This window comes from Anguilla anguilla, chromosome 1 (genome assembly GCF_013347855.1).
Source record: "Anguilla anguilla isolate fAngAng1 chromosome 1, fAngAng1.pri, whole genome shotgun sequence".
Lineage (NCBI taxonomy): Eukaryota > Metazoa > Chordata > Actinopteri > Anguilliformes > Anguillidae > Anguilla > Anguilla anguilla.
This window is the reverse complement of record NC_049201.1, coordinates 75,413,556-75,433,801: the sequence shown is the minus strand read 5'-3', so window position 1 is coordinate 75,433,801 and position 20,246 is coordinate 75,413,556. Positions and strand designations below refer to the sequence as shown.

Below are 20,246 nucleotides of genomic sequence, written 5' to 3'. Positions count from 1 at the left end.
TTTTATTCAAAGCAGCCAAATGTACAATTGTGTGGTAATGGAGCTTATTTTGAACCCAAATACCCATCAGCCCAAAGGCTATGGTTTCCCTATACAAAATATGAGTTTTTTCATGTCTGGGAGTTATATGACATTTAATGACAGAATACAGGGATTCAAGCAGAAACTCTAGCCTGGCATGGTTCAGTTCAATTGTGAAAAATGGATTAGCTACAGATGTAGACACAACAAATGACATAGCAAAATCTTATATTTAGTCAGAATCAATGTTAGCTCTTCTAGCTAGCTATATTAGATATGCTGATCCTTGTTTGTTACCAATCAGTTAGCGAGTAGCTATTTTTGCAGCTATTCCTGCTGTAACCAGTTAGCAGGCTGGCTAATATTTGTGTGCAAACAAAATTCCATACAGCTTTTAACGTGTTTACACAGGCTTGGAGGCTTTACACCATGGATAGCTGTCTCCAGTGGTTAAGAGCTAAGTTGAACTGTGAATGTTTTGTGGGTTTTTTTTTTTTCAGGCAGTGATTGAGAGCGCGCTTCACAAAGTGTGCAACACGATGAATTTCTTTGTAAGAGGCATCTGCAGGAGAGTGGTCAGCAAATACTTCATGCCACTAGTGGAAGAGCTCATGACTCGCGATGGGCCCCGTCGAGCCTGTAAAAAAATTCATCTCTGCTGGTGAGGACTGACTTTACACCCCTTTCTTTTCTTTTTTCATTCAATCCTGTTTGGAAGCGTTTCGGCAGTGTGAGGCACACCTGTCTGTCACACCCACACCATGTACACAGGTTCTGAAGCGGGAAAGTGGAAGTGTAGGGAAGTGAAACTGCCTGATGTATATTAGGGGTAAGAAGTCCCCAAACTAAAGAACCCCTCAAGAGCTCTGTAAAGGGGTCCCATAGGGTATTGTTCAGGCAAATAAAATTCTGGCTTCAGGGCCTAGGAATATTCACAGGATATACGGTACCTGGAATCAAGATCTTTTTATTCCCTCTTCCTAGGTGGAGCCCACTGCAAGGGCGAGTGTGAGCAGGCAGGAAGAGGAAATGTCCCAAGTTGCCGGACAGTGCAGAGCTCTCTCTCTCTCTCTCTCTCTCTCTCTCTCTCTGTCTCCCACACAGAGCATTTTCTAATTCGGTTCTTCTCATAATTAAAGGCTTAAGCAGACCCTGGCATCACTTGCTAAAGATAAAAGGCGCTACTTCCAGAAACTATTCTACTGTCGCTCAATAAAGCATGATTACAAAAAAAGCTCTGCGTGTCTGTTCATTTAGCTTCTCACGCCCGGGTTACGGACTTTACCTGCAATACTTAAGCCCATTAGACACCAGTCAATTTCCCACAGATTACTGACAATTTAAAAAGTAACGTGTATTTTCAACAATATTCAGAACAGAATTGCAACACATCATATTTACACTGAATTATGACAATAATTTATGATAATAACAATTGACAACAAGGGAAATATTTATATATTAGATACAATGTTAAGCATGAGTAACTATGCGCTTATTCACGTAGGATCTGCATTGGACAGTCTGCTGACTAAAGCACTGCAAGCTAAGTAGTTAGCTAAAGCAACTGAACTGTAAAAAGGCCTGCATGGTAGGCCTAGTGCAAAGATGAATTTGAATTTCCGAACTGAACCAAATGTAACATGGCTTCACTGTCTCACAAGTTAGCAGCTACCTAGCTAGCTACAGTGCTTTGTTAGCTACCTCCATAGCTAACAAGGCTACTAAGTAGTGGCGCTGTTTTGTGCCACGAAAGCCGTCTTTACACTGCCAAGCCGGTTTAAAATGCTGTAGCAGACCCGGGGTAGAATTAAGCCGCGTTTCCACCGCAGAAACTTTACCCCGGAACTAGGAACCTTTTGAGGAACTCAGTGCGTTTCCACCGCAGGAACTAGGGTCTAAATTTTGTTCCGGGGGCTTTATTTTACCCCCCAAAAAGTTCCTGCTCGGGGGGTAGTACTTTCCGAAAGTAGAGGAACCTTTTGGTTGGAGCTTGCAGCGCTGAACATTTCTGATTGGTCGAATACTCGCAGCATTTTTTTGTGTTTGTTTTCAGGCGCCATGTTTAAAAATATGCAGCCGCAAACCAATTTATTTTCATAATAACTTCAAATCAAATCAAACGGCGCAGTAGCCTAGTTTTGGTTATAGCCTGCCAACGTCTTGGAATTATAACGTGTGCTCTTCTGTTCTTTTCTTGCTTTAGTATTCGTTTTATAAATTTTTTTTTAATAAAAAGCATTCGTGCTGGGACAGCATATTACGTAGGCTACCAAAACATTCAAACGGATTAATTCGGTTGCTGAATATTTTCTTCCGGATTTTCTTTGTTAGCCCGTTGTAATTGACTCAAAACGTTTGATACAGTTATGTGAGGTATGCGGTAGTTCTGCGTAATTAACATTGGTGATACAGTACAAGCAAACTGGAAATCACCTTCTGCACTTTTTGTCAGGGTAAAATAACAGGTTAATTCTAGTAATCGTCCCTTTAGCTTTTTCAGACTGCCGTAATTTTACTCTGCCATTCTTCAATTCCACAAAAAGACCAGGAAGACTATGGACTAATTTATGGTGCATGGTTCGCATCTGGAGGGCACACTTCTCTGCTCGGCTAGCAGTAACTTCGAAGGAAAGCAAAAGGTGGCTGTACCACTACTAATTTAAATTTTCACGCAAGTCCGAGTTTTCGTTCTATTCTTGTCATTTTGCGATTTGCGATATGGAATTAAGGATGAGAAAGTAATTAAACAGCAAATTGTTTATGTGTGCATGTTTTCTGCTGTTGTTGCCAGTTATACATATAAATGTGAATGCATTCGGTCGCTTCGGATGTCAAGATGTGAAAGCGAATGTTCGCATAAAAACATAATGAATGTGTTTGAGAGGATATATAAAACAGTTACAATCTGACTATTGGCCTGTTATATCCTATTTGTTGCATAACAACGGTCCAAGTTCAACTACCAACGACAGGTTTGCTTGACAACGGTAAAATAAGCCCAAACGGCTGCAGAAGAATATTTCAATTCTAGGTGATTAAATCGATAAAAAAAAAATACAAAAGTAACCATATATAATCATTGTTGGTAACCCGTTGTAAATAAGTGGAATAAACCCCTCTGGGCTGTCCCGGTTATTAGAAAATAGGCTAATGTAGGCTACTTCGGTGGTAGTATGGGGTTACAGAAGAAATCATAGGACAGATGAACCGACGACAACGTCATTTTTTCATACGTCAGTGGGCTAATTTGCCTAATCTTCGCGGGACTTTAGACCGTGGTGGAAACGCAGACAACCATGGGCTGAAGGAAACTTTTAGTTCCTTGAAAAGTAGTTCCTGGGACTAAAAGTTCCGGGTAATTTTGGTGGAACTGCCTTTAGTGGCTTTAGTGATGATCAATTTCCAACGCCGTTTGTGGGAAAAACAGGCCCCAGCCTGGGCCAGAAGCGCTGGGGGTTCTCCTCACACGGTTGAATGCTTCTTCAAAATATACACTTCACGGAGTCTGATGTAACTGGATTTATTGCAGGTGATTCAAAGATTCCATGCAAGAACCCGGGCTGATCTGCGCATATCAAATACAAACAAGCACTCCACAAGACACTCACAAAGACAAACAAAACACACACAAAACACAGACAAGACACACTGAACTCCCCTGGGGTCGAACACTCCCTTTTATCCTATCTTATTAGCTCCTCCTGTTGTGGAGCTTAAGCTTGGCCTTTCCCACATGCTTATATCATTTTACTTGACTCTTTCCCATATATCATTGTTTCCCATTTTCTGCCAAGATTTTACACCATTATTTGCAAGCCCTCTTCCTTTCTTATATAAAAAAAGTGTTCACTTCCCCTTTCTTAAATAAGACAGGTATTAAGATTGAGTGTAAATAAAACAGCAGAGTGTCTGACTGTTAAAGTGCTGAAGTGCTTATGTAAGTCTAAAAAAAACCTTCAGGTAGGACAGTTCAGGAGACCAACAGCCTGTGGAAAAAAAGCTGTTTTTGAACCTGGTGGTTCTGGTCTTGATACACCTTAGCCTTCTACCAGAAGGCAGCGGGTCAAACAGTCCTTGAAACGGGTGCAAGGAGTCCTTCATGATGCTGCGGGCTTTTCTTTCACACCTTTCTGTGTAAATGTCCTTGATGGCGGGGAAACTGGTTGATGTACTGGGCCGATTTCACAACCCGCTGCAGGGCCTTCCTGTCTGCAGCTGAACAGTTCCCATGCCAAACAATAATGCAGCAAGTCGGTATGGACTCTATGGTACACCTGTAGAACCTGGAGAGAATAGATGTGCACAGCCCAGCTCTCTTTAGCCTTCTTAGGAAGTACAGGCGTTGTTGTGCCTTCTTCACTAAGGAGGAGGTGTGCTGGCTCCAAGAGAGATTGTCTGTGATGTGCACCCCCAAGAACTTAAAACTGTGTACTGTCTCCACAGTTGTACCATTGACCTGTGCGGGAGAGTGAGTCACTCCGGCCCTCCTGAAATTGACAATCATCTCCTTTGTCTTGTCGACATTCAGAGAGAGGTTGTTGTCTCTGCACCAGATCTCAAACCTTCTCACCTCGTCCCTGTAGGCGGATGTGATTGCTCTGGTGTATAGCGACACAGTGGTGAGTTAACAGTGTGTACAACAGTGGGTTCAGCACACAGCCCTGGGGGGCTGCAGTGTTCACAGTAGCGGTAAAAGATTCATGAAATCAGAGAATCACAGAAATCAGACCCGGCTGTGCTCCACCTATTCCCCGGGGTTAATGCTCTGTGTAAAGATGGCTTAAGTTAACTAACGTACCAGTAACTTGTACATAGGCAAACAGAAAACAATGCACACCGAGCAGGAGTAGAGGAGTCATATTCATACAGAGACATGCGCGTCCATTTGTCCCAAACATTATGATGGGGACTTATTTATAAAAAGTGCTGTCATTTTCACATGGGGAAACTAAAATGTATAAAATACGCTTAAATAAAAGCTTAGAATGGGCACTTTTAGCACAAGTGAATAGTTTTGTTACAAAAACTGTGAAGTACAGAGCCAAATAAAGAAAAATATGTCTGTGTCCCAAATATAATGGAGCTCACAATCGAAATTTATGCATGCATCAATATTCAATCATATTTCTTACAAAAAAATTACTTCTTGCCATCTTTGGATGAAGGGTATTCTATCGGTGTGAAATGTTTTGCACTGACCATTTTTTTGTGTGCTCTATCGACTGTGAGCGTGATCTATAACCTAAAATGGTTATCCATTGTGGCGAGCGGGTGTGTCTGGTAAAGTGGGCACATCTGACCGAGTGATGTCACAGCGTTGAGGAACTATAAAAATCAGCACCAGTGGCAGTATCATTACAGGCATTTGGCAGACGCTCTTATCCAGAACGACAGTATCTCATAACAGTATCACTGTCGAGATCACCTGTGAGAACGGCATGAAGATGAAGCCTTCCATCATCCTCTGCTTTCTGCTGGTCCACGCAGGTGAGTCGTCCTCCTCTTCTGTAACATGGTTACATGCTAAACAGGGTTTCACACAGAAGGCTTACAGGTCAGAACTCTGACCGTGAGCTCCACCAATCAAAATGAGAATAAACATGGAACACTGATATTAGATTGTCATGTATAGTACATTTCTGTCTATATAGCCCCCCTGCACCTGTGAAGTTTTCCATTGGTTATGGGGACTGCAGTGATAGTGCATTGATTCCACACTGGTCCTCTTGTTTGGTGAAACCCCAAGAGATGTCATCATAGATTAGCAAAAAACCTGACATTGGATGAGCTTAATTTAGCCCCTGCAGGGCAAAAATATCTGCATTTACCCCTAAGTGCAGGGCAAGAGTAAAAATATCTCAGTTTTGATATTAATGCAGAGGGGACCACGTAGGGAAGCCATTCTTCCCAGTTACACTGAAACTGCGAAAGAGCTCACTCTTCAGTAAACACTCTTCGTTCTGCTCATTGACAGCTTCCATACCATCTGGCCATTCCCACGATGAGGGATTCTCCGAGACGGAGGATGGTCTGGCTCTCCAAACTCTGGTGAAGGTGAGCATTTGGATCTATGAATCGGGATGGCAGGTATGCCATCCGCCAACTTACGCCTTGGCGGAGCATGGCGCACACTTATACAGCACCGAGAGGTTGGCGCATTTCAGGGTTTCCTACAGAAGTAACTGCAATGACCACAGACTCTCAGCCCCTTAAGAACATTAACTTCTGTGTCTTACCGCAAGTAAACAGACAGAATTTCACATGTCCCCACAATAAAGCCCCAAACTTGGGTTATTTAGCGTTTATTTATTTATTTTTTGGCATTTGGATGATGGTAAATTTCTCACCATTTTTGGGACTTGCAGATCAAAAAATAAAAATATAAAATAGAATGCCAGTGGGAGAAATGAATGGCCTTCAGAATATTTTGGTTGTTTGTTTGTTAATAATAATTTTTACCCATTTTTTATGATTTAAAAAAATATTCAATTTTAAAAAGCAAATTGCTAACAACTAAGTGGTTAGCAACCCAACGCACACACAGGGCTATATTTCCAGCTACAATTCACATGAGTATTGTAGATTGTGAACATGTAGGAAAATGGGGTTTTCCACTGATTTTACTACTCTCAATGATACTTTTAAATCAGACTCGATTAAACAATCCTTAAAAAGCACAGCCTCTATTCGGAATTGTATACGTCATTCTACCATTTCTTTTACGAAACAAATGTTTAATCTTTAATCTATAAACATAATCTCCCCCCCCCCCCCACAAGTATTATACATATAAAAATATGGACATTTTATGCAACAACAAATTATTGTTTTATGGAAAATGACTTTCCAAGGACATCTCAGTGTGCCAGCTTTTTAATGCCCAGGGTTACTTGCTGACTTATTCTGAATTTTTATTTAAATATCCCTGTTAATCCATTACATTACATTACAGGAATTTAGCAGACGCTCTTATCCCTAGCGACTTACACAACTTTTTACATAGCATTTACATTTGCATCCATTTATACGGCTGGATATATACTGAAGCAATGTTGCAGGTTAAGTACCTTGCTCAAGGGTACGATGGCAGTGTCCTACCGGGGAATCGAACCTGTGACCTTTACATGTAGGTTACAAGCCCAGCTCCTTACGCATTATAATGCACTGCTGCCCAGAATGGGATGGAAAGGAATGTGCTGTAGTTATAGATGCTCTTCCCTCTGGGGTTGTGATGCTCTTCAGGGGTGTAGTTTTGACTCGGCTCAGGCTCCTGTAGTTCCTCTGGATCCAGCTGAGTCTGCCATTGGTTGGATATACTTTGCTGCACAATTTTAAAATAATAATCGCAGTGTATGAGCTTTATTGCAGAAATATGCTTGAAATAATTTAGAAAACACTGGATAACATACAGCTTGTTTCATTTGTGTGAGCTAAATTAGCCAATATTGTTTGTTGTAACTTGGCCTAATTTTGACATTTTTGCATGTTTTGCTGAGATAGTAATTTACCCAGAGATACATAATGCAGTTTACATTATTACAGGCATTTAGCAGACGCTATTATCCAGAGCGACTTACATAACTGTTTTTTTTTTTAACATTTTTACATTGTATCCATTTATACAGCTGAATGTGTACTGAAGCAATGCAGGTTAAGTACCTAGCTCAACGCTACCCAGGAATTGAAACCCTTTTTCTCTGGCCAATGCTCTGACCAATCATGTCTCAGGCCTCCACGGGAGTCATGGATACATTCTGCACTGGCAGGATCAGGGTTCAGTTTTGAACCAATTAGCTCATCATTTACTGTGAGTGGCAAAAATGTCATGATCGTTATGAAAGAGTTAAATCCCTCCTACTCCTTCTTCTTCTGTTTAGAATGGGCAGAAAATCCCTGGCGTCTGTTACCTCTGCAAGCTAATCATGAGGAAAGTCAAGGCCTCTGTCACCAACGGATCCAAGGTAACGGCATTAGCATCCGACCAGGTCTACCATACCTGCAGAAAGCTCTCTGATATCAGTCAGAATCAGGGCCAATTCAGAGTCACACAGCCAGAATCAGGGCCAATTCAGAGTCACAGAGCCAGAATCAGGGCCAATTCAGAGTCACAGAGCCAGAATCAGGGCCAATTCAGAGTCACAGAGCCAGAATCAGGGCCAAATCCGAGTCTCTGAATCAGACCTCATTTCAGTGTGAGTTTGCAGTCAGTGTTTCAGCTCTCACCAGGGCCTCATATGGAGTGTAAATACTTTAACACTTTAGATGCTGGTGAAATATGAAATTACTCACTCCTAAAGATTCTTGGGAATTTTATTAAAAGCAGCCAAATGTACAATTGTGTGGTAAAGGAGCTTATTTTGAGCCCAAATACCCATCAGCCCAAAGGCTATGGTTTTCCCATACTAAATATGAGTTTTTTTATGTCTGGGAGTTATATAGCATTTAATGACAGAATACAGGGATTCAAGCAGGAAATCTAGCCTTGCATGGTTCAGTACAATTGTGATAAAGGGATTAGCTACAGATGTAGACACAACAAATGACATAGCAAAATCTTATATTTAGTCAGAATCAATGTTAGCTCTTCTAGCTAGCTATATCAGATATGCTGATCCTTGTTTGTTACCAATCAGTTAGCGAGTAGCTATTTTTGCAGCTATTCCTGCTGTAACCAGTTAACAGGCTGGCTAATATTTGTGGGCAAACAAAATTCCATACAGCTTTTAACGTGTTTACACAGGCTTGGAGGCTTTACACCATGGATAGCTGTCTCCAGTGGTTAAGAGCTAAGTTGAACTGTGAGTGTTTTGTGGGGTTTTTTTTTTTCAGGCAGCGATTGAGAGCGCGCTTCACAATGTGTGCAACACGATGAATTTCTTTGTAAGAAGCATCTGCAAGGGAGTGGTCAGCAAATACTTCATGCAACTAGTGGACGAGCTCATGACTCCCGATGGGCCCCGTCAAGCCTGTAAAAAAATTCATCTCTGCTGGTGAGGATTGACTTTATACTCCTTTCTTTTCTTTTTTCATTCAATCCTGTTTGGAAGCGTTTCGGCTGTGTGAGGCACACCTGTCTGTCACACCCACACCATGTACACAGGTTCTGAAGCGGGACAGTGGAAGTGTAGGGAAGTGAAACTGCCTGATGTATATTAGGGGTAAGAAGTCCCCAAACTAATGAATCCCTCAAGAGCTCTGTAAAGGGGTCCCATAGGGTATTGTTCAGGCAAATACAATTCTGGCTTCAGGTCCTAGGAATATTCACAGGATATACGGTACCTGGAATCAAGATCTTTTTATTCCCTCTTCCTAGGTGGAGCCCACTGCAAGGGCGAGTGTGAGCAGGCAGGAAGAGGAAAAGTGCAGAACTCTCTCTCTCTCTCTCTCTCTCTCTCTCTCTCTCTCTCTCTGTCTCCCACACAGAGCATTTTCTCATTCGGTTCTTCTCATAATTAAAGGCTTAAGCAGACCCTGGCATCACTTGCTTAAGATAAAAGGCGCTACTTCCAGAAACTATTCTACTGTCGCTCAATAAAGCATGATTACAAAAAAAGCTCTGCGTGTCTGTTCATTTAGCTTCTCACGCCCGGGTTACGGACTTTACCTGCAATACTTAAGCCCATTAGACACCAGTCAATTTCCCACAGATTACTGACAATTTAAAAAGTAACGTGTATTTTCAACAATATTCAGAACAGAATTGCAACACATCATATTTACACTGAATTATGACAATTATTTATGATAATAACAAATGACAACAAGGGAAATATTTATATATTAGATACAATGCTAAGCATGAGTAACTATGCGCTTTTCCACGTAGGATCTGCATTAGACAGCCTGCTGACTAAAGCACTGCAAGCTAAGTAGTTAGCTAAAGCAGGTGAACTATAAAAAGGCCTGCATGGAAGGCCTAGTGCAAAGATGAATTTGAATTTCCGAATTGAACCAAATGTAACGTGGCTTCACCGTATCACAAGTTGGCAGCTACCTAGCTAGCGACAGTGCTTTGTTAGCTACCTTCAAAGCTAACAAGGCTACTAAGCAGTGGCGCTGTTTTGTGCCACGAAAGCCGTCTTTACACTGCCGAGCCGGGTTAAAATGCTGTAGCAGACCCGGGGTAGAATTAGTGATGATCAATTTCTAACGCCGTTTGTGGGAAAACAGGCCCCAGCCTGGGCCAGAAGCCCTGGGGGTTCTCCTCACACGGTTGAATGCTTCTTCAAAATATACACTGCACAGAGTCTGATGTAACTGGACTTATTGCAGGTGATTCAAAGATTCCATGCAAGAACCCGGGCTGATCTGCGCATATCAAATACAAACAAGCACTCCACAAGACACTCACAAAGACAAACAAAACACACACAAAACACAGACAAGACACACTGAACTCCCCTGTGGTCGAACACTTAGCTCCTCCTGTTATGGAGCTTTAGCTTGGCCTTTCCCACATGCTTATATCATTTTACTTGACTCTTTCCCATATATCATTGTTTCCCATTTTCTGCCCAGATTTTACACCATTATTTGCAAGCCCTCTTCCTTTCTTATATAAAAAAGTGTTCACTTCCCCTTTCTTACATAAGATAGGTATTAAGATGGAGTGTAAATAAAACAGCAGAGTGTCTGACTGTTAAAGTGCTGAAGTGCTTATGTAAGTCTAAAAAAAAACCTTCAGGTAGGACAGTTCAGGAGACCAACAGCCTGTGGAAAAAAGCTGTTTTTGAACCTGGTGGTTCTGGTCTTGATACACCTTTGCCTTCTTCCAGAAGGCAGCGGGTCAAACAGTCCTTGAAACGGGTGCAAGGAGTCCTTCATGATGCTGCAGGGTTTTCTTTTACACCTTTCTGTGTAAATGTCCATGATGGTGGGGAAACTGGTTCCGGTGATGTACTGGGCCTTCCTGTCTGCAGCTGAACGGTTCCCATGCCAAACAGTAATGCAGCAAGTCGGTATGGACTCTATGGTACACCTGTAGAACCTGGAGAGAATAGATGTGCACAGCCCAGCTCTCTTTAGCCTTCTTAGGAAGTACAGGCGTTGTTGTGCCTTCTTCACTAAGGAGGAGGTGTGCTGGCTCCAAGAGAGATTGTCTGTGATGTGCACCCCCAAGAACTTAAAACTGTGTACTGTCTCCACAGTTGTACCATTGACCTGTGCGGGAGAGTGAGTCACTCCGGCCCTCCTGAAATTGACAATCATCTCCTTTGTCTTGTCGACATTCAGAGAGAGGTTGTTGTCTCTGCACCAGATCTCAAACTGTCTCACCTCGTCCCTGTAGGCGGATTCGTCGTTGTTGGTGATGAGCCCCACGACTGTGGTGTCATCAGCATACTTGATGATGTGATTGCTCTGGTGTATAGCGACACAGTGGTGAGTTAACAGTGTGTACAACAGTGGGCTCAGCACACAGCCCTGGGGGGCTCCAGTGTTCACAGTAGCGGTAAAAGATTCAAGAAATCAGAGAATCACAGAAATCAGACCCGGCTGTGCTCCACCTATTCCCCGGGGTTAATGCTCTGTGTAAAGATGGCTTAAGTTAACTAACGTACCAGTAACTTGTACATAGGCGAACAGAAAACAATGCACACCGAGCAGGAGTAGAGGAGTCATATTCACACGCGCGCACAGAGACATGCGCATCCATTTGTCCCAAACATTATGATGGGGACTTATTTATAAAAAGTGCTGTCATTTTCACATGGGGAAACTATAATGTATAAAATACGCTTAAATAAAAGCTTAGAATGGGCACTTTTAGCACAAGTGAATAGTTTTGTTACAAAAACTGTGAAGTACAGAGCCAAATAAAGAAAAATATGTCTGTGTCCCAAATATAATGGAGCTCACAATATAAATGTATGCATGCATCAATATTCAATCATATTTCTTACAAAAAAATTACTTCTTGCCATCTTTGGATAAAGGGTATTCTATCCGTGTGAAATGTTTTGCACTGACCATTTTTTTGTGTGCTCTATCGACTGTGAGCGTGATTTATAACCTAAGCCGCGTTTCCACCAAAATTACCCGGAACTTTTAGTCCCAGGAACTACTTTACCAGGAACTAAAAGGTTCCTTCAGCCCATGGTTGTCTGCGTTTCCACCGCGGTCTAAAGTCCCGCGAAGATTAGGCAAATTAGCCCACTGACGTATGAAAAAGCGATGTTGTCGTCGGTCCATCTGTCATATGATTTCTTCTGTAACCCCATACTACCACAGAAGTAGCCTACATTATTTTCTAATAACCGGGACAGCCCAGAGGGGTTTATTCCACTTATATACAACGGGTTACCAACAATGACTATATATGGTTACTTTTTATTTATTGATTTTCATGTCTTGACATCCGAAGCAACAGAATGCATTCACATTTATATGTATACCTGGCAGAAAACATGCACACATTGTAAACAATTTGCTGTTTGATTACTTTCTCGTCGTCAATTCCATATAGGCTAATCGTAAAATGACAAGAATAGAACGAAAACTCGGACTTGCGTGAAAATTTAAATTAGTAGTGGTACAGCCACCGTTTGCTTTCCTTCGAAGTTACTGCTAGCCGAGCAGCGAAGTGTGCCCTCCAGATGCGAACCATGCACCATAAATTAGTCCATAGTCTTCCTGTTCTTTTCGTGGAATTGAAAAATGACAGTAAAATTGATTAAAATTACGGTAGTCTGAAAAAGCTAAAGGGACGATTACTAGAATTAACCTGTTATTTTACCCTGACAAAAAGTGCAGAAGGTGATTTCCAGTTTGCTTTTACTGTATCACCAATGTTAATTACACAGAACTACCGCATACCTCACATAACTGTATCAAACGTTTTGAGTCAATTACAACGGGCTAACAAAGAAAATCCGGAAGAAAATATTCAGCAACCGAATTAATCCGTTTGAATGTTTTGGTAGCCTACGTAATATGCTGTTCCAGCACAAATGCTTAGCATTTTATAAAACGAATACTAAAGCAAGAAAAGAACAGAAGAGCACACGTTATAATTTCAAGACGTTGGCAGGCTATAACCAAAACTAGGCTACTGCGCCGCATAACATACAAATTTGATTTGAAGTTATTATGAAAATAAATTGGTTTGCGGCTGCATATTTTCAAACATGGCGGGTAGGCTAATGGCGGAAAATAAATACAAAAAAATGCTGCGAGTACTCGACCAATCAGAAATGTTCAGCGCTGCAAGCTCCACCAAAAAGGTTCCTGTACTTTCGGAAAGTAAATGGACTGCATTTATCCAAAGCGCTTTACGATTGATGCCTCTCATTCGCCAGAGCAGTTAGAGGTTAGGGGTTAGGTGTCTTGCTCAAGGACACTTCGACATGCCCAGGGCGGGGTTTGAACCGGCAACCCTCCGACTGCCAGACAATCGGTCTTACCTCCTGAGCTATATCGCTCCCCCCGAGCAGGAACCTTTTGGGGGGTAAAATAAAGCCCCAGGAACTAAATTTAGACCCTGCGGTGGAAACGCACTGAGTTCCTCAAAAGGTTCCTGGTTCCGGGGTAAAGTTCCTGCGGTGGAAACGCGGCTCTAAAATGGTTATCCATTGTGGCGAGCGGGTGTGTGTGGTAAAGTGGGCACATCTGACTGAGTGATGTCAGAGCGTTTAGGAACTATAAAAATCAGCACCAGTGGCAGTATCATTACAGGCATTTGGCAGACGCTCTTATCCAGAACGACAGTATCTCATAACAGCATCACTGTCGAGATCACCTGTGAGAACGGCATGAAGATGAAGTCTCCCATCATCCTCTGCTTTCTGCTGGTCTACGCAGGTGAGCCGTCCCCCTCTTCTGTAACATGGTTACATGCTAAACAGGGTTTCACACAGAAGGCTTACAGGTCAGAACTCTGACCGTGAGCTCCACCAATCAAAATGGGAATAAACATGGAACACTGACATTAGATTGTCATGTATAGTACATTTCTGTCTGTATAGCCCTCCTGCACCCGTGAAGTTTTCCTTTGGTTGTGGGGACTGAAGCGATAGTGCATTGATTCCACACTGGTCCTCTTGTTTGGTGAAACCCCAAGAGATCATCATAGATTAGCAAAAAACCTGACATTGGATGAGCTTAATTTAGCCCCTGCAGGGCAAAAATATCTGCATTTACCCCTAAGTGCAGGGCAAGAGTAAAAATATCTCAGTTTTGATATTAATGCAGAGGGGTCCACGTAGGGAAGCCATTCTTCCCATTTGCACTGAAACTGTGAAAGAGCTCACTCTTCAGTAAACACTCTTCGTTCTGCTCATTGACAGCTTGCATACCACCCGGCCATTCCCACGATGAGGGATTCTCCGAGACGGAGGATGGTCTGGCTCTCCAAACTCTGGTGAAGGTGAGCATTTGGATCTATGAATCGGGATGGCAGGTATGCCATCCGCCAACTTACGCCTTGGCGGAGCATGGTCCATACTTATACAGCACCGAGAGCTTGGCGCTTTTCAGGGTTTCCCACAGAAATAACTGCAATGACCACAGACTCTCAGCCCCTTAAGAACATTAACTTCTGTGTCTTTCTGCAAGTAAACAGACAGAATTTCACATGTCCGCACAATACAGCCCCAAACTTGGGTTATTTTGCATTTATTTATTTATTTTTTGGCATTTGGATGATGGTAAATTTCTCACCATTTTTGGGACTTGCAGATCAAAAAATAAAAATAAAAAATAGACTGCCGGTGGGAGAATTGAATGGCCTTCAGAATATTTTGGTTGTTTGTTTGTTAATAATAATTTTTACCCATTTTTTATGATCTAAAAAAATATTCGTAATTTTAAAAAGCAAATTGCTAACAACTAAGTGGTTAGCAACCCAACGCACACACAGGGCTATATTTCCAGATACAATTCATATGAGTATTGTAGATTGTGAACATGTATGAAAAATGTGTTTTCCACTGTCATGATTTTACTACTCTCAATGATACTTTTAAATCAGACTCGATTAAACAATCCTTAAAAAACACCTCATTCTACCATTTCTTTTACCAAACAAATGTTTAATCTTTAATCTATAACCCCCCCCCCCCACACACACACACACACAAGTATTATATATAGAATAATATGGACATTTTATGCAAAAACAAATGATTGTTTTATGGAAAATTACTTTCCAACGGCATCTCAGTGTGCCAGCTTCTTAATGCCCAGGGTTGCTTGCTGACTTATTCTGAATTTTTATTTAAATATCCCTGTTAATCCATTACATTACAGGAATTTTTCAGACGCTCTTATCCCTAGCGACTTACACAACATTTTACACTGCATCCATTTATACGGCTGGATATATACTGAAGCAAAGTTGCAGGTTAAGTACCTTGCTCAAGGGTACGATGGCAGTGTCCTCCTGGGGAATCGAACCTGTGACCTTTACATGTAGGTTACAAGCCCAGCTCCTTACGCATTATAATGCACTGCTGCCCAGAATGGGATGGAAAGGAATTTGCTGTAGTTATAGATGCTCTTCCCTCTGGGGTTGTGATGCTCTTCAGGGGTGTAGTTTTGACTCGGCTCAGGCTCCTATAGTTCCTCTGGGTCCAGCTGAGGCTGCCATTGGTTGGATATACTTTGCTGCACAATTTTAAAATAATAATCGCAGTGTATGAGCGTTATTGCAGAAATATGCTTGAAATAATTTAGAAAACACTGGATAACATACAGCTTGTTTCATTTGTGTGAGCTAAATTCGCCAATATTGTTTGTTGTAACTTGGCCTAATTTTGACATTTGTTGAGACATTTTGACAGTTGCTGAGAGAGTAATTTATATTTCTCAGCCCTCCACGGGAGTCATGGATACGTTCTGCACTGGCAGGATCAGGGTTCAGTTTTGAACCAATTAGCTCATCATTTACTGTGAGTAGCGAAAATGTCATGATCGTTATGAAAGAGCTAAGTCCCTCCTACTCCTTCTTCTTCTGTTTAGAATCGGCAGAAAATCCCTGGCGTCTGTTACATCTGCAAGTTCATCATAAGGCAAGTCCAGGCCGCTGTCCCCAACGGAACCAAGGTAACGGCATTAGCATCCGACCAGGTCTACCCTATCTGCAGAAAGCTTCAGAGATCAGTCAGAATCAGGGCCAATTCAGAGTCACACAGCCAGAATCAGGGCCAATTCAGAGTCACATAGCCAGAATCAGGGCCAATTCAGAGTCACAGAGCCAGAATCAGGGCCAAATCCGTGTCTCTGAATCAGACCTCATTTCAGTGTGAGATTGCAGTCAGTGTTTCAGCTCTCACCAGGGCCTCATATGGAGTGTAAATACTTTAACACTTTAGATGCTGGTGAAATATGAAATTACTCACTCCTAAAGATTCTTGGGAATTTTATTCAAAGCAGCCAAATGTACAATTGTGTGGTAAAGGAGCTTATTTTGAGCCCAAATACCCATCAGCCCAAAGGCTATGGTTTTCCCTTACAAAATATGAGTTTTTTTTATGTCTGGGAGTTATATGGCATTTAATGACAGAATTCAGGGATTCAAGCAGGAAATCTAGCCTTGCATGATTCAGTACAATTGTGATAAATGGATTAGCTACAGATGTAGACACAACAAATGGCATAGCAAAATCTTATATTTAGTCAGAATCAATGTTAGCTCATCTAGCTAGCTATATTAGATATGCTGATCTTTGTTTGTTACCGATCAGTTAGCGAGTGGCTATTTTTGCAGCTATTCCTGCTGTAACCAGTTAGCAGGCTGGCTAATATTTGTGTGCAAATAAAATTCCATACAGCTTTTAATGTGTTTACTCAGGCTTGGAGGCTTTACACCATGGATAGCTGTCTCCAGTGGTTAAGAGCTAAGTTGAGCTGTGAATGTTTTGTGGGTTTTTTTTTCAGGCAGTGATTGAGAACGAGCTTCACAATGTGTGCAACCAGATGAATTTCTTTGTAAGAGGCATCTGCAAGGGACTGGTCAGCAAATACTTCATGCAACTAGTGGACGAGCTCATGGCTCACAAAGGGGCCCATCTCGCCTGTAAAATAATTCAGCTCTGCTGGTGAGGACTGACTTTACACCCCTTTCTTTTCTTTTTTCATTCAATCCTGTTTGGAAGTGTTTCGGCTGTGTGAGGCACACCTGTCTGTCACACCCACGCCATGTACACAGGTTCTGAAGAGGGACAGTGGAAGTGTAGGGAAGTGAAACTGCCTGATGTATATTAGGGGTAAGAAGTCCCCAAACTAAAGAACCCCTCAAGAGCTCTTTAAAGGGGTCCCATTGGGTATTGTTCGGGCAAATAAAATTCTAGCTTCAGGGCCTAGGAATATTCACAGGATATATGGTACCTGGAATCAAGATCTTTTTATTCCCTCTTCCTAGGTGAAGCCCACTGCAAGGGCGAGTGTAAGCAGGCAGGAAGAGGAAATGTCCCAAGTTGCTGGACGGTGCAGAGCTCTCTCTCTCTCTCTCTCTCTCTCTCTCTCTCTCTCTCACACAGAGCATTTTCTCATTCAGTTCTTCTCATTATCATAGACTGATGAAGACCCTGGCATCGCTTGCTAAAGATAAAAGGCGCTACTTCCAGAAACTATTCTACTGTCGCTCAATAAAGCATGATTACAAAAAAAGCTCTGCGTGTCTGTTCATTTAGCTTCTCACGCCCGGGTTAGGGACTTTACCTGCAATACTTAAGCCCATTAGACACCAGTCAATTTCCCACAGATTACTGACAATTTAAAAAGTAACGTGTATTTTCAACAATATTCAGAACAGAATTTTTTCATGCAAATTTATGACTTTGAATTGCCAGCAATATGAAGAACAAAACATTGTTCGGGTTTCCATTGTAACACATTATAATTTGCTTAAAATGCTAAACAACCACAATTCTAAATAAATAATACCAGGGGGCACCTATGACCCCTAATGTGGGCTTTGAAGAGTGAAGTCAATCCGTGGTTCTCTAAAAAACTGACCTGCTATCCAGATGCTTCTTTTCACACCGAAGCCGTGGACATGCAGAGCAGGGGCGGAGGAGACCCAATCATACGGATGCACATTGAGAGCGAGCCACTGGCGTCCACATGGCAGGACAGGACTCCCTCGAGCAGTGAATGATGCAATATCCCGATTCATCTATTTGACAAAATATCCAGTACACTATTCTGAACTAAATTCTTACATGTGATTGTATGTCTTTGAATCACCAGCAAAATGAAGGACAAAATTTGTTCTGGATGCTGTCAGCAAATCCACACTAATATCTGGGAGCATTTATTGCTCCCAGAAATCAATTAAATGACCCCACACTACTACAGAACCTGGGGTCAAAATAACCCAAAACAACACCTTTGCATACTGTTACTCGCCCAACTTGTTTTATCGTTCTCTGATCAACGGGCGGAGTGTAGCACAGTGGGTAAGGAACTGGGCTTGTAACCGAAAGGTTGCAGGTTCGATTCCTGGGTAGGGCACGGCCGTTGTACCCTTGAGCAAGGTACTTAACCGAAATTGCTTTAGTATATATCCAGCTGTATAAATGGATACAATGTAAAATGTTGTGTACGTCGCTCTGGATAAGAGCGTCGGCTAAATGCCTGTAATGCAATGTAATTTATGCCTGATGCCTCATGACATTTCTGTTACCATTCATCTTCCCACCATCCTGCATAATTTTATGAAAATTGACAGTTTTTTTGGAGTCATTGCCAATTTTATAAAAGCATAAGAGTAATAATAATATTCATTGCCAGTAACATCTCAGCGGATTCTAACCCAGGGCCACCTATAATGTTGGAAAAGGTAAGTGTACTTGTCAGATTAATATGAGGACCGATTTATTTGAGTATTGGAATCAGGTTCCTTTTCGAAATGCACTTTTAATTCTGTAGCAACATCGCAGCAACGGCAAGGCACACATGAAGTACAGAGCCTGTGACCACATTTAACTGTGAAACCCCGGAGGGGGTGTGGGGTGTGGGGGGCGGATGAGTGCAGCCACCATTTCACACGTACACACAGAAACGGCTCTTCACGCTAATCACACTCACACCACAGCTAATTGCTCACACGCACATGACCAGACCTGACTTAGATACTCAAACACTAAACTCTTCACATGAAGCGTGTGAACAAAAAATTTCAGACTTTGTTACTATAACCAAAATGTGCAACCATGAATGGAGAATTTTTAATCCCGAACATTGTTGAAAATGGCCATGTATAAAGTGTTTAATTATTTTGAATTTTTAAAAATTTCCCAGGTATGATACACATACAGTATAATTGTACATGTAGACAAATGTATAGATATGCTTGGCTGTCATTTCACCATAAATGCATGCACACACACACAACTGATAGGCCGGACCTTTGACCTCTCTTTGGAGGAATTGCATGCACACACACATTTTAATTCTTTATTTAGGTGCACATTTATAAAATACATCATAAGGACCCAAATATATTTCAGTTGCTGTCTGATGTCCTCCACTTGAGTTAAAACAAGTTTCCAGAACATCTTTTTGCAGCTGACTACATTAACGACGGCAGTTACGACGACACACACACACACACAGAAACACACACGCACACACACAAACAGGAGCAGAGGTTAAAGAGCTGCTAGCAGCAGTTCCGTGGGCTGCAGGCTCAGTGGGGGAAGGTGAGATGATGTGAATTCTGTGGCTGGACGGAACATTCCGGCCTTTCCCGGGCCAGCTTGCAGAACCGAACATGGAACTGAGGCCCACTGAGGAGGCCAGTCTCCGACTCAAGCAAATTAAAATTCAAGTGGAAACTTCCTGGGTGTGAAATGCAGCAAACCTCATGCTTGTGTGACAGTGCACATGTGAAGTTTAGCAGGCTGGGTGTGAGAGAATTCAGGGCCCTCCCCCTCAACCAAATAACCACAAAACCGCTGCTGGGTGCGATAGTAGTTTCTGGCCTTCTCAGCCTCCCAGCCCACTGGTCAGATGCATTATGGGACACCCGCCATGCACCAGAGCCTGAGGTCAATGAGCATGGCCTCTGCAACACTCCTCTTCATGAATAACTCAACCCTTATACCCTTACATAAAGCCTCACTCAAGCACCTATATTAATAATAATATGTTTTCTTCTTGTTTTCATCACTGTTGTCCTCATCATCATCCTCATAAAACTTTAAGATTAGGTGTAGGAAGTAAGATTATCATGTTTGGTGATACAATACAATACAACTTTATTCTGGAGAATGTGACGCAGC

The 20,246-nt window shown here is 42.1% G+C and overlaps 1 protein-coding gene across 2 annotated transcripts; it reads left to right on the top strand.

Annotated features, from left to right (window-relative positions):
• The first annotated feature begins 5,383 nt into the window (after window positions 1-5,383).
• LOC118220325 (pulmonary surfactant-associated protein B-like) lies at window positions 5,384-17,559 on the top strand. 2 transcript variants are annotated; one of them, XM_035404172.1, is made up of 5 exons: window positions 5,384-5,511; window positions 5,999-6,078; window positions 7,902-7,985; window positions 8,854-9,014; window positions 9,338-9,577. In XM_035404172.1, exons 1-5 carry the CDS (start codon window positions 5,463-5,465, stop codon window positions 9,363-9,365), a joined length of 402 nt encoding a protein of 133 aa, XP_035260063.1. In that variant the 5' UTR covers window positions 5,384-5,462; the 3' UTR covers window positions 9,366-9,577. The 2 variants fall into 2 exon arrangements, with proteins under 2 accessions (XP_035260063.1, XP_035260071.1); XM_035404180.1 differs by lacking the exons at window positions 5,384-5,511; window positions 5,999-6,078; window positions 7,902-7,985; window positions 8,854-9,014; window positions 9,338-9,577 and adding exons at window positions 13,700-13,821; window positions 14,307-14,386; window positions 15,979-16,062; window positions 16,897-17,057; window positions 17,381-17,559.
• Window positions 17,560-20,246: the final 2,687 nt, after the last annotated feature.

Excerpts from the sequence above, each read along its gene's own strand:
- LOC118220325 (XM_035404172.1), top strand. The coding sequence starts at position 5,463 with ATGAAGATGAAGCCTTCCATCATCCTCTGCTTTCTGCTGGTCCACGCA. Across the intron at positions 7,986-8,853 it reads CTGTCACCAACGGATCCAAG|GCAGCGATTGAGAGCGCGCT; the intron begins GTAACGGCATTA and ends TTTTTTTTTCAG. Across the intron at positions 9,015-9,337 it reads AAAAAAATTCATCTCTGCTG|GTGGAGCCCACTGCAAGGGC; the intron begins GTGAGGATTGAC and ends CCCTCTTCCTAG.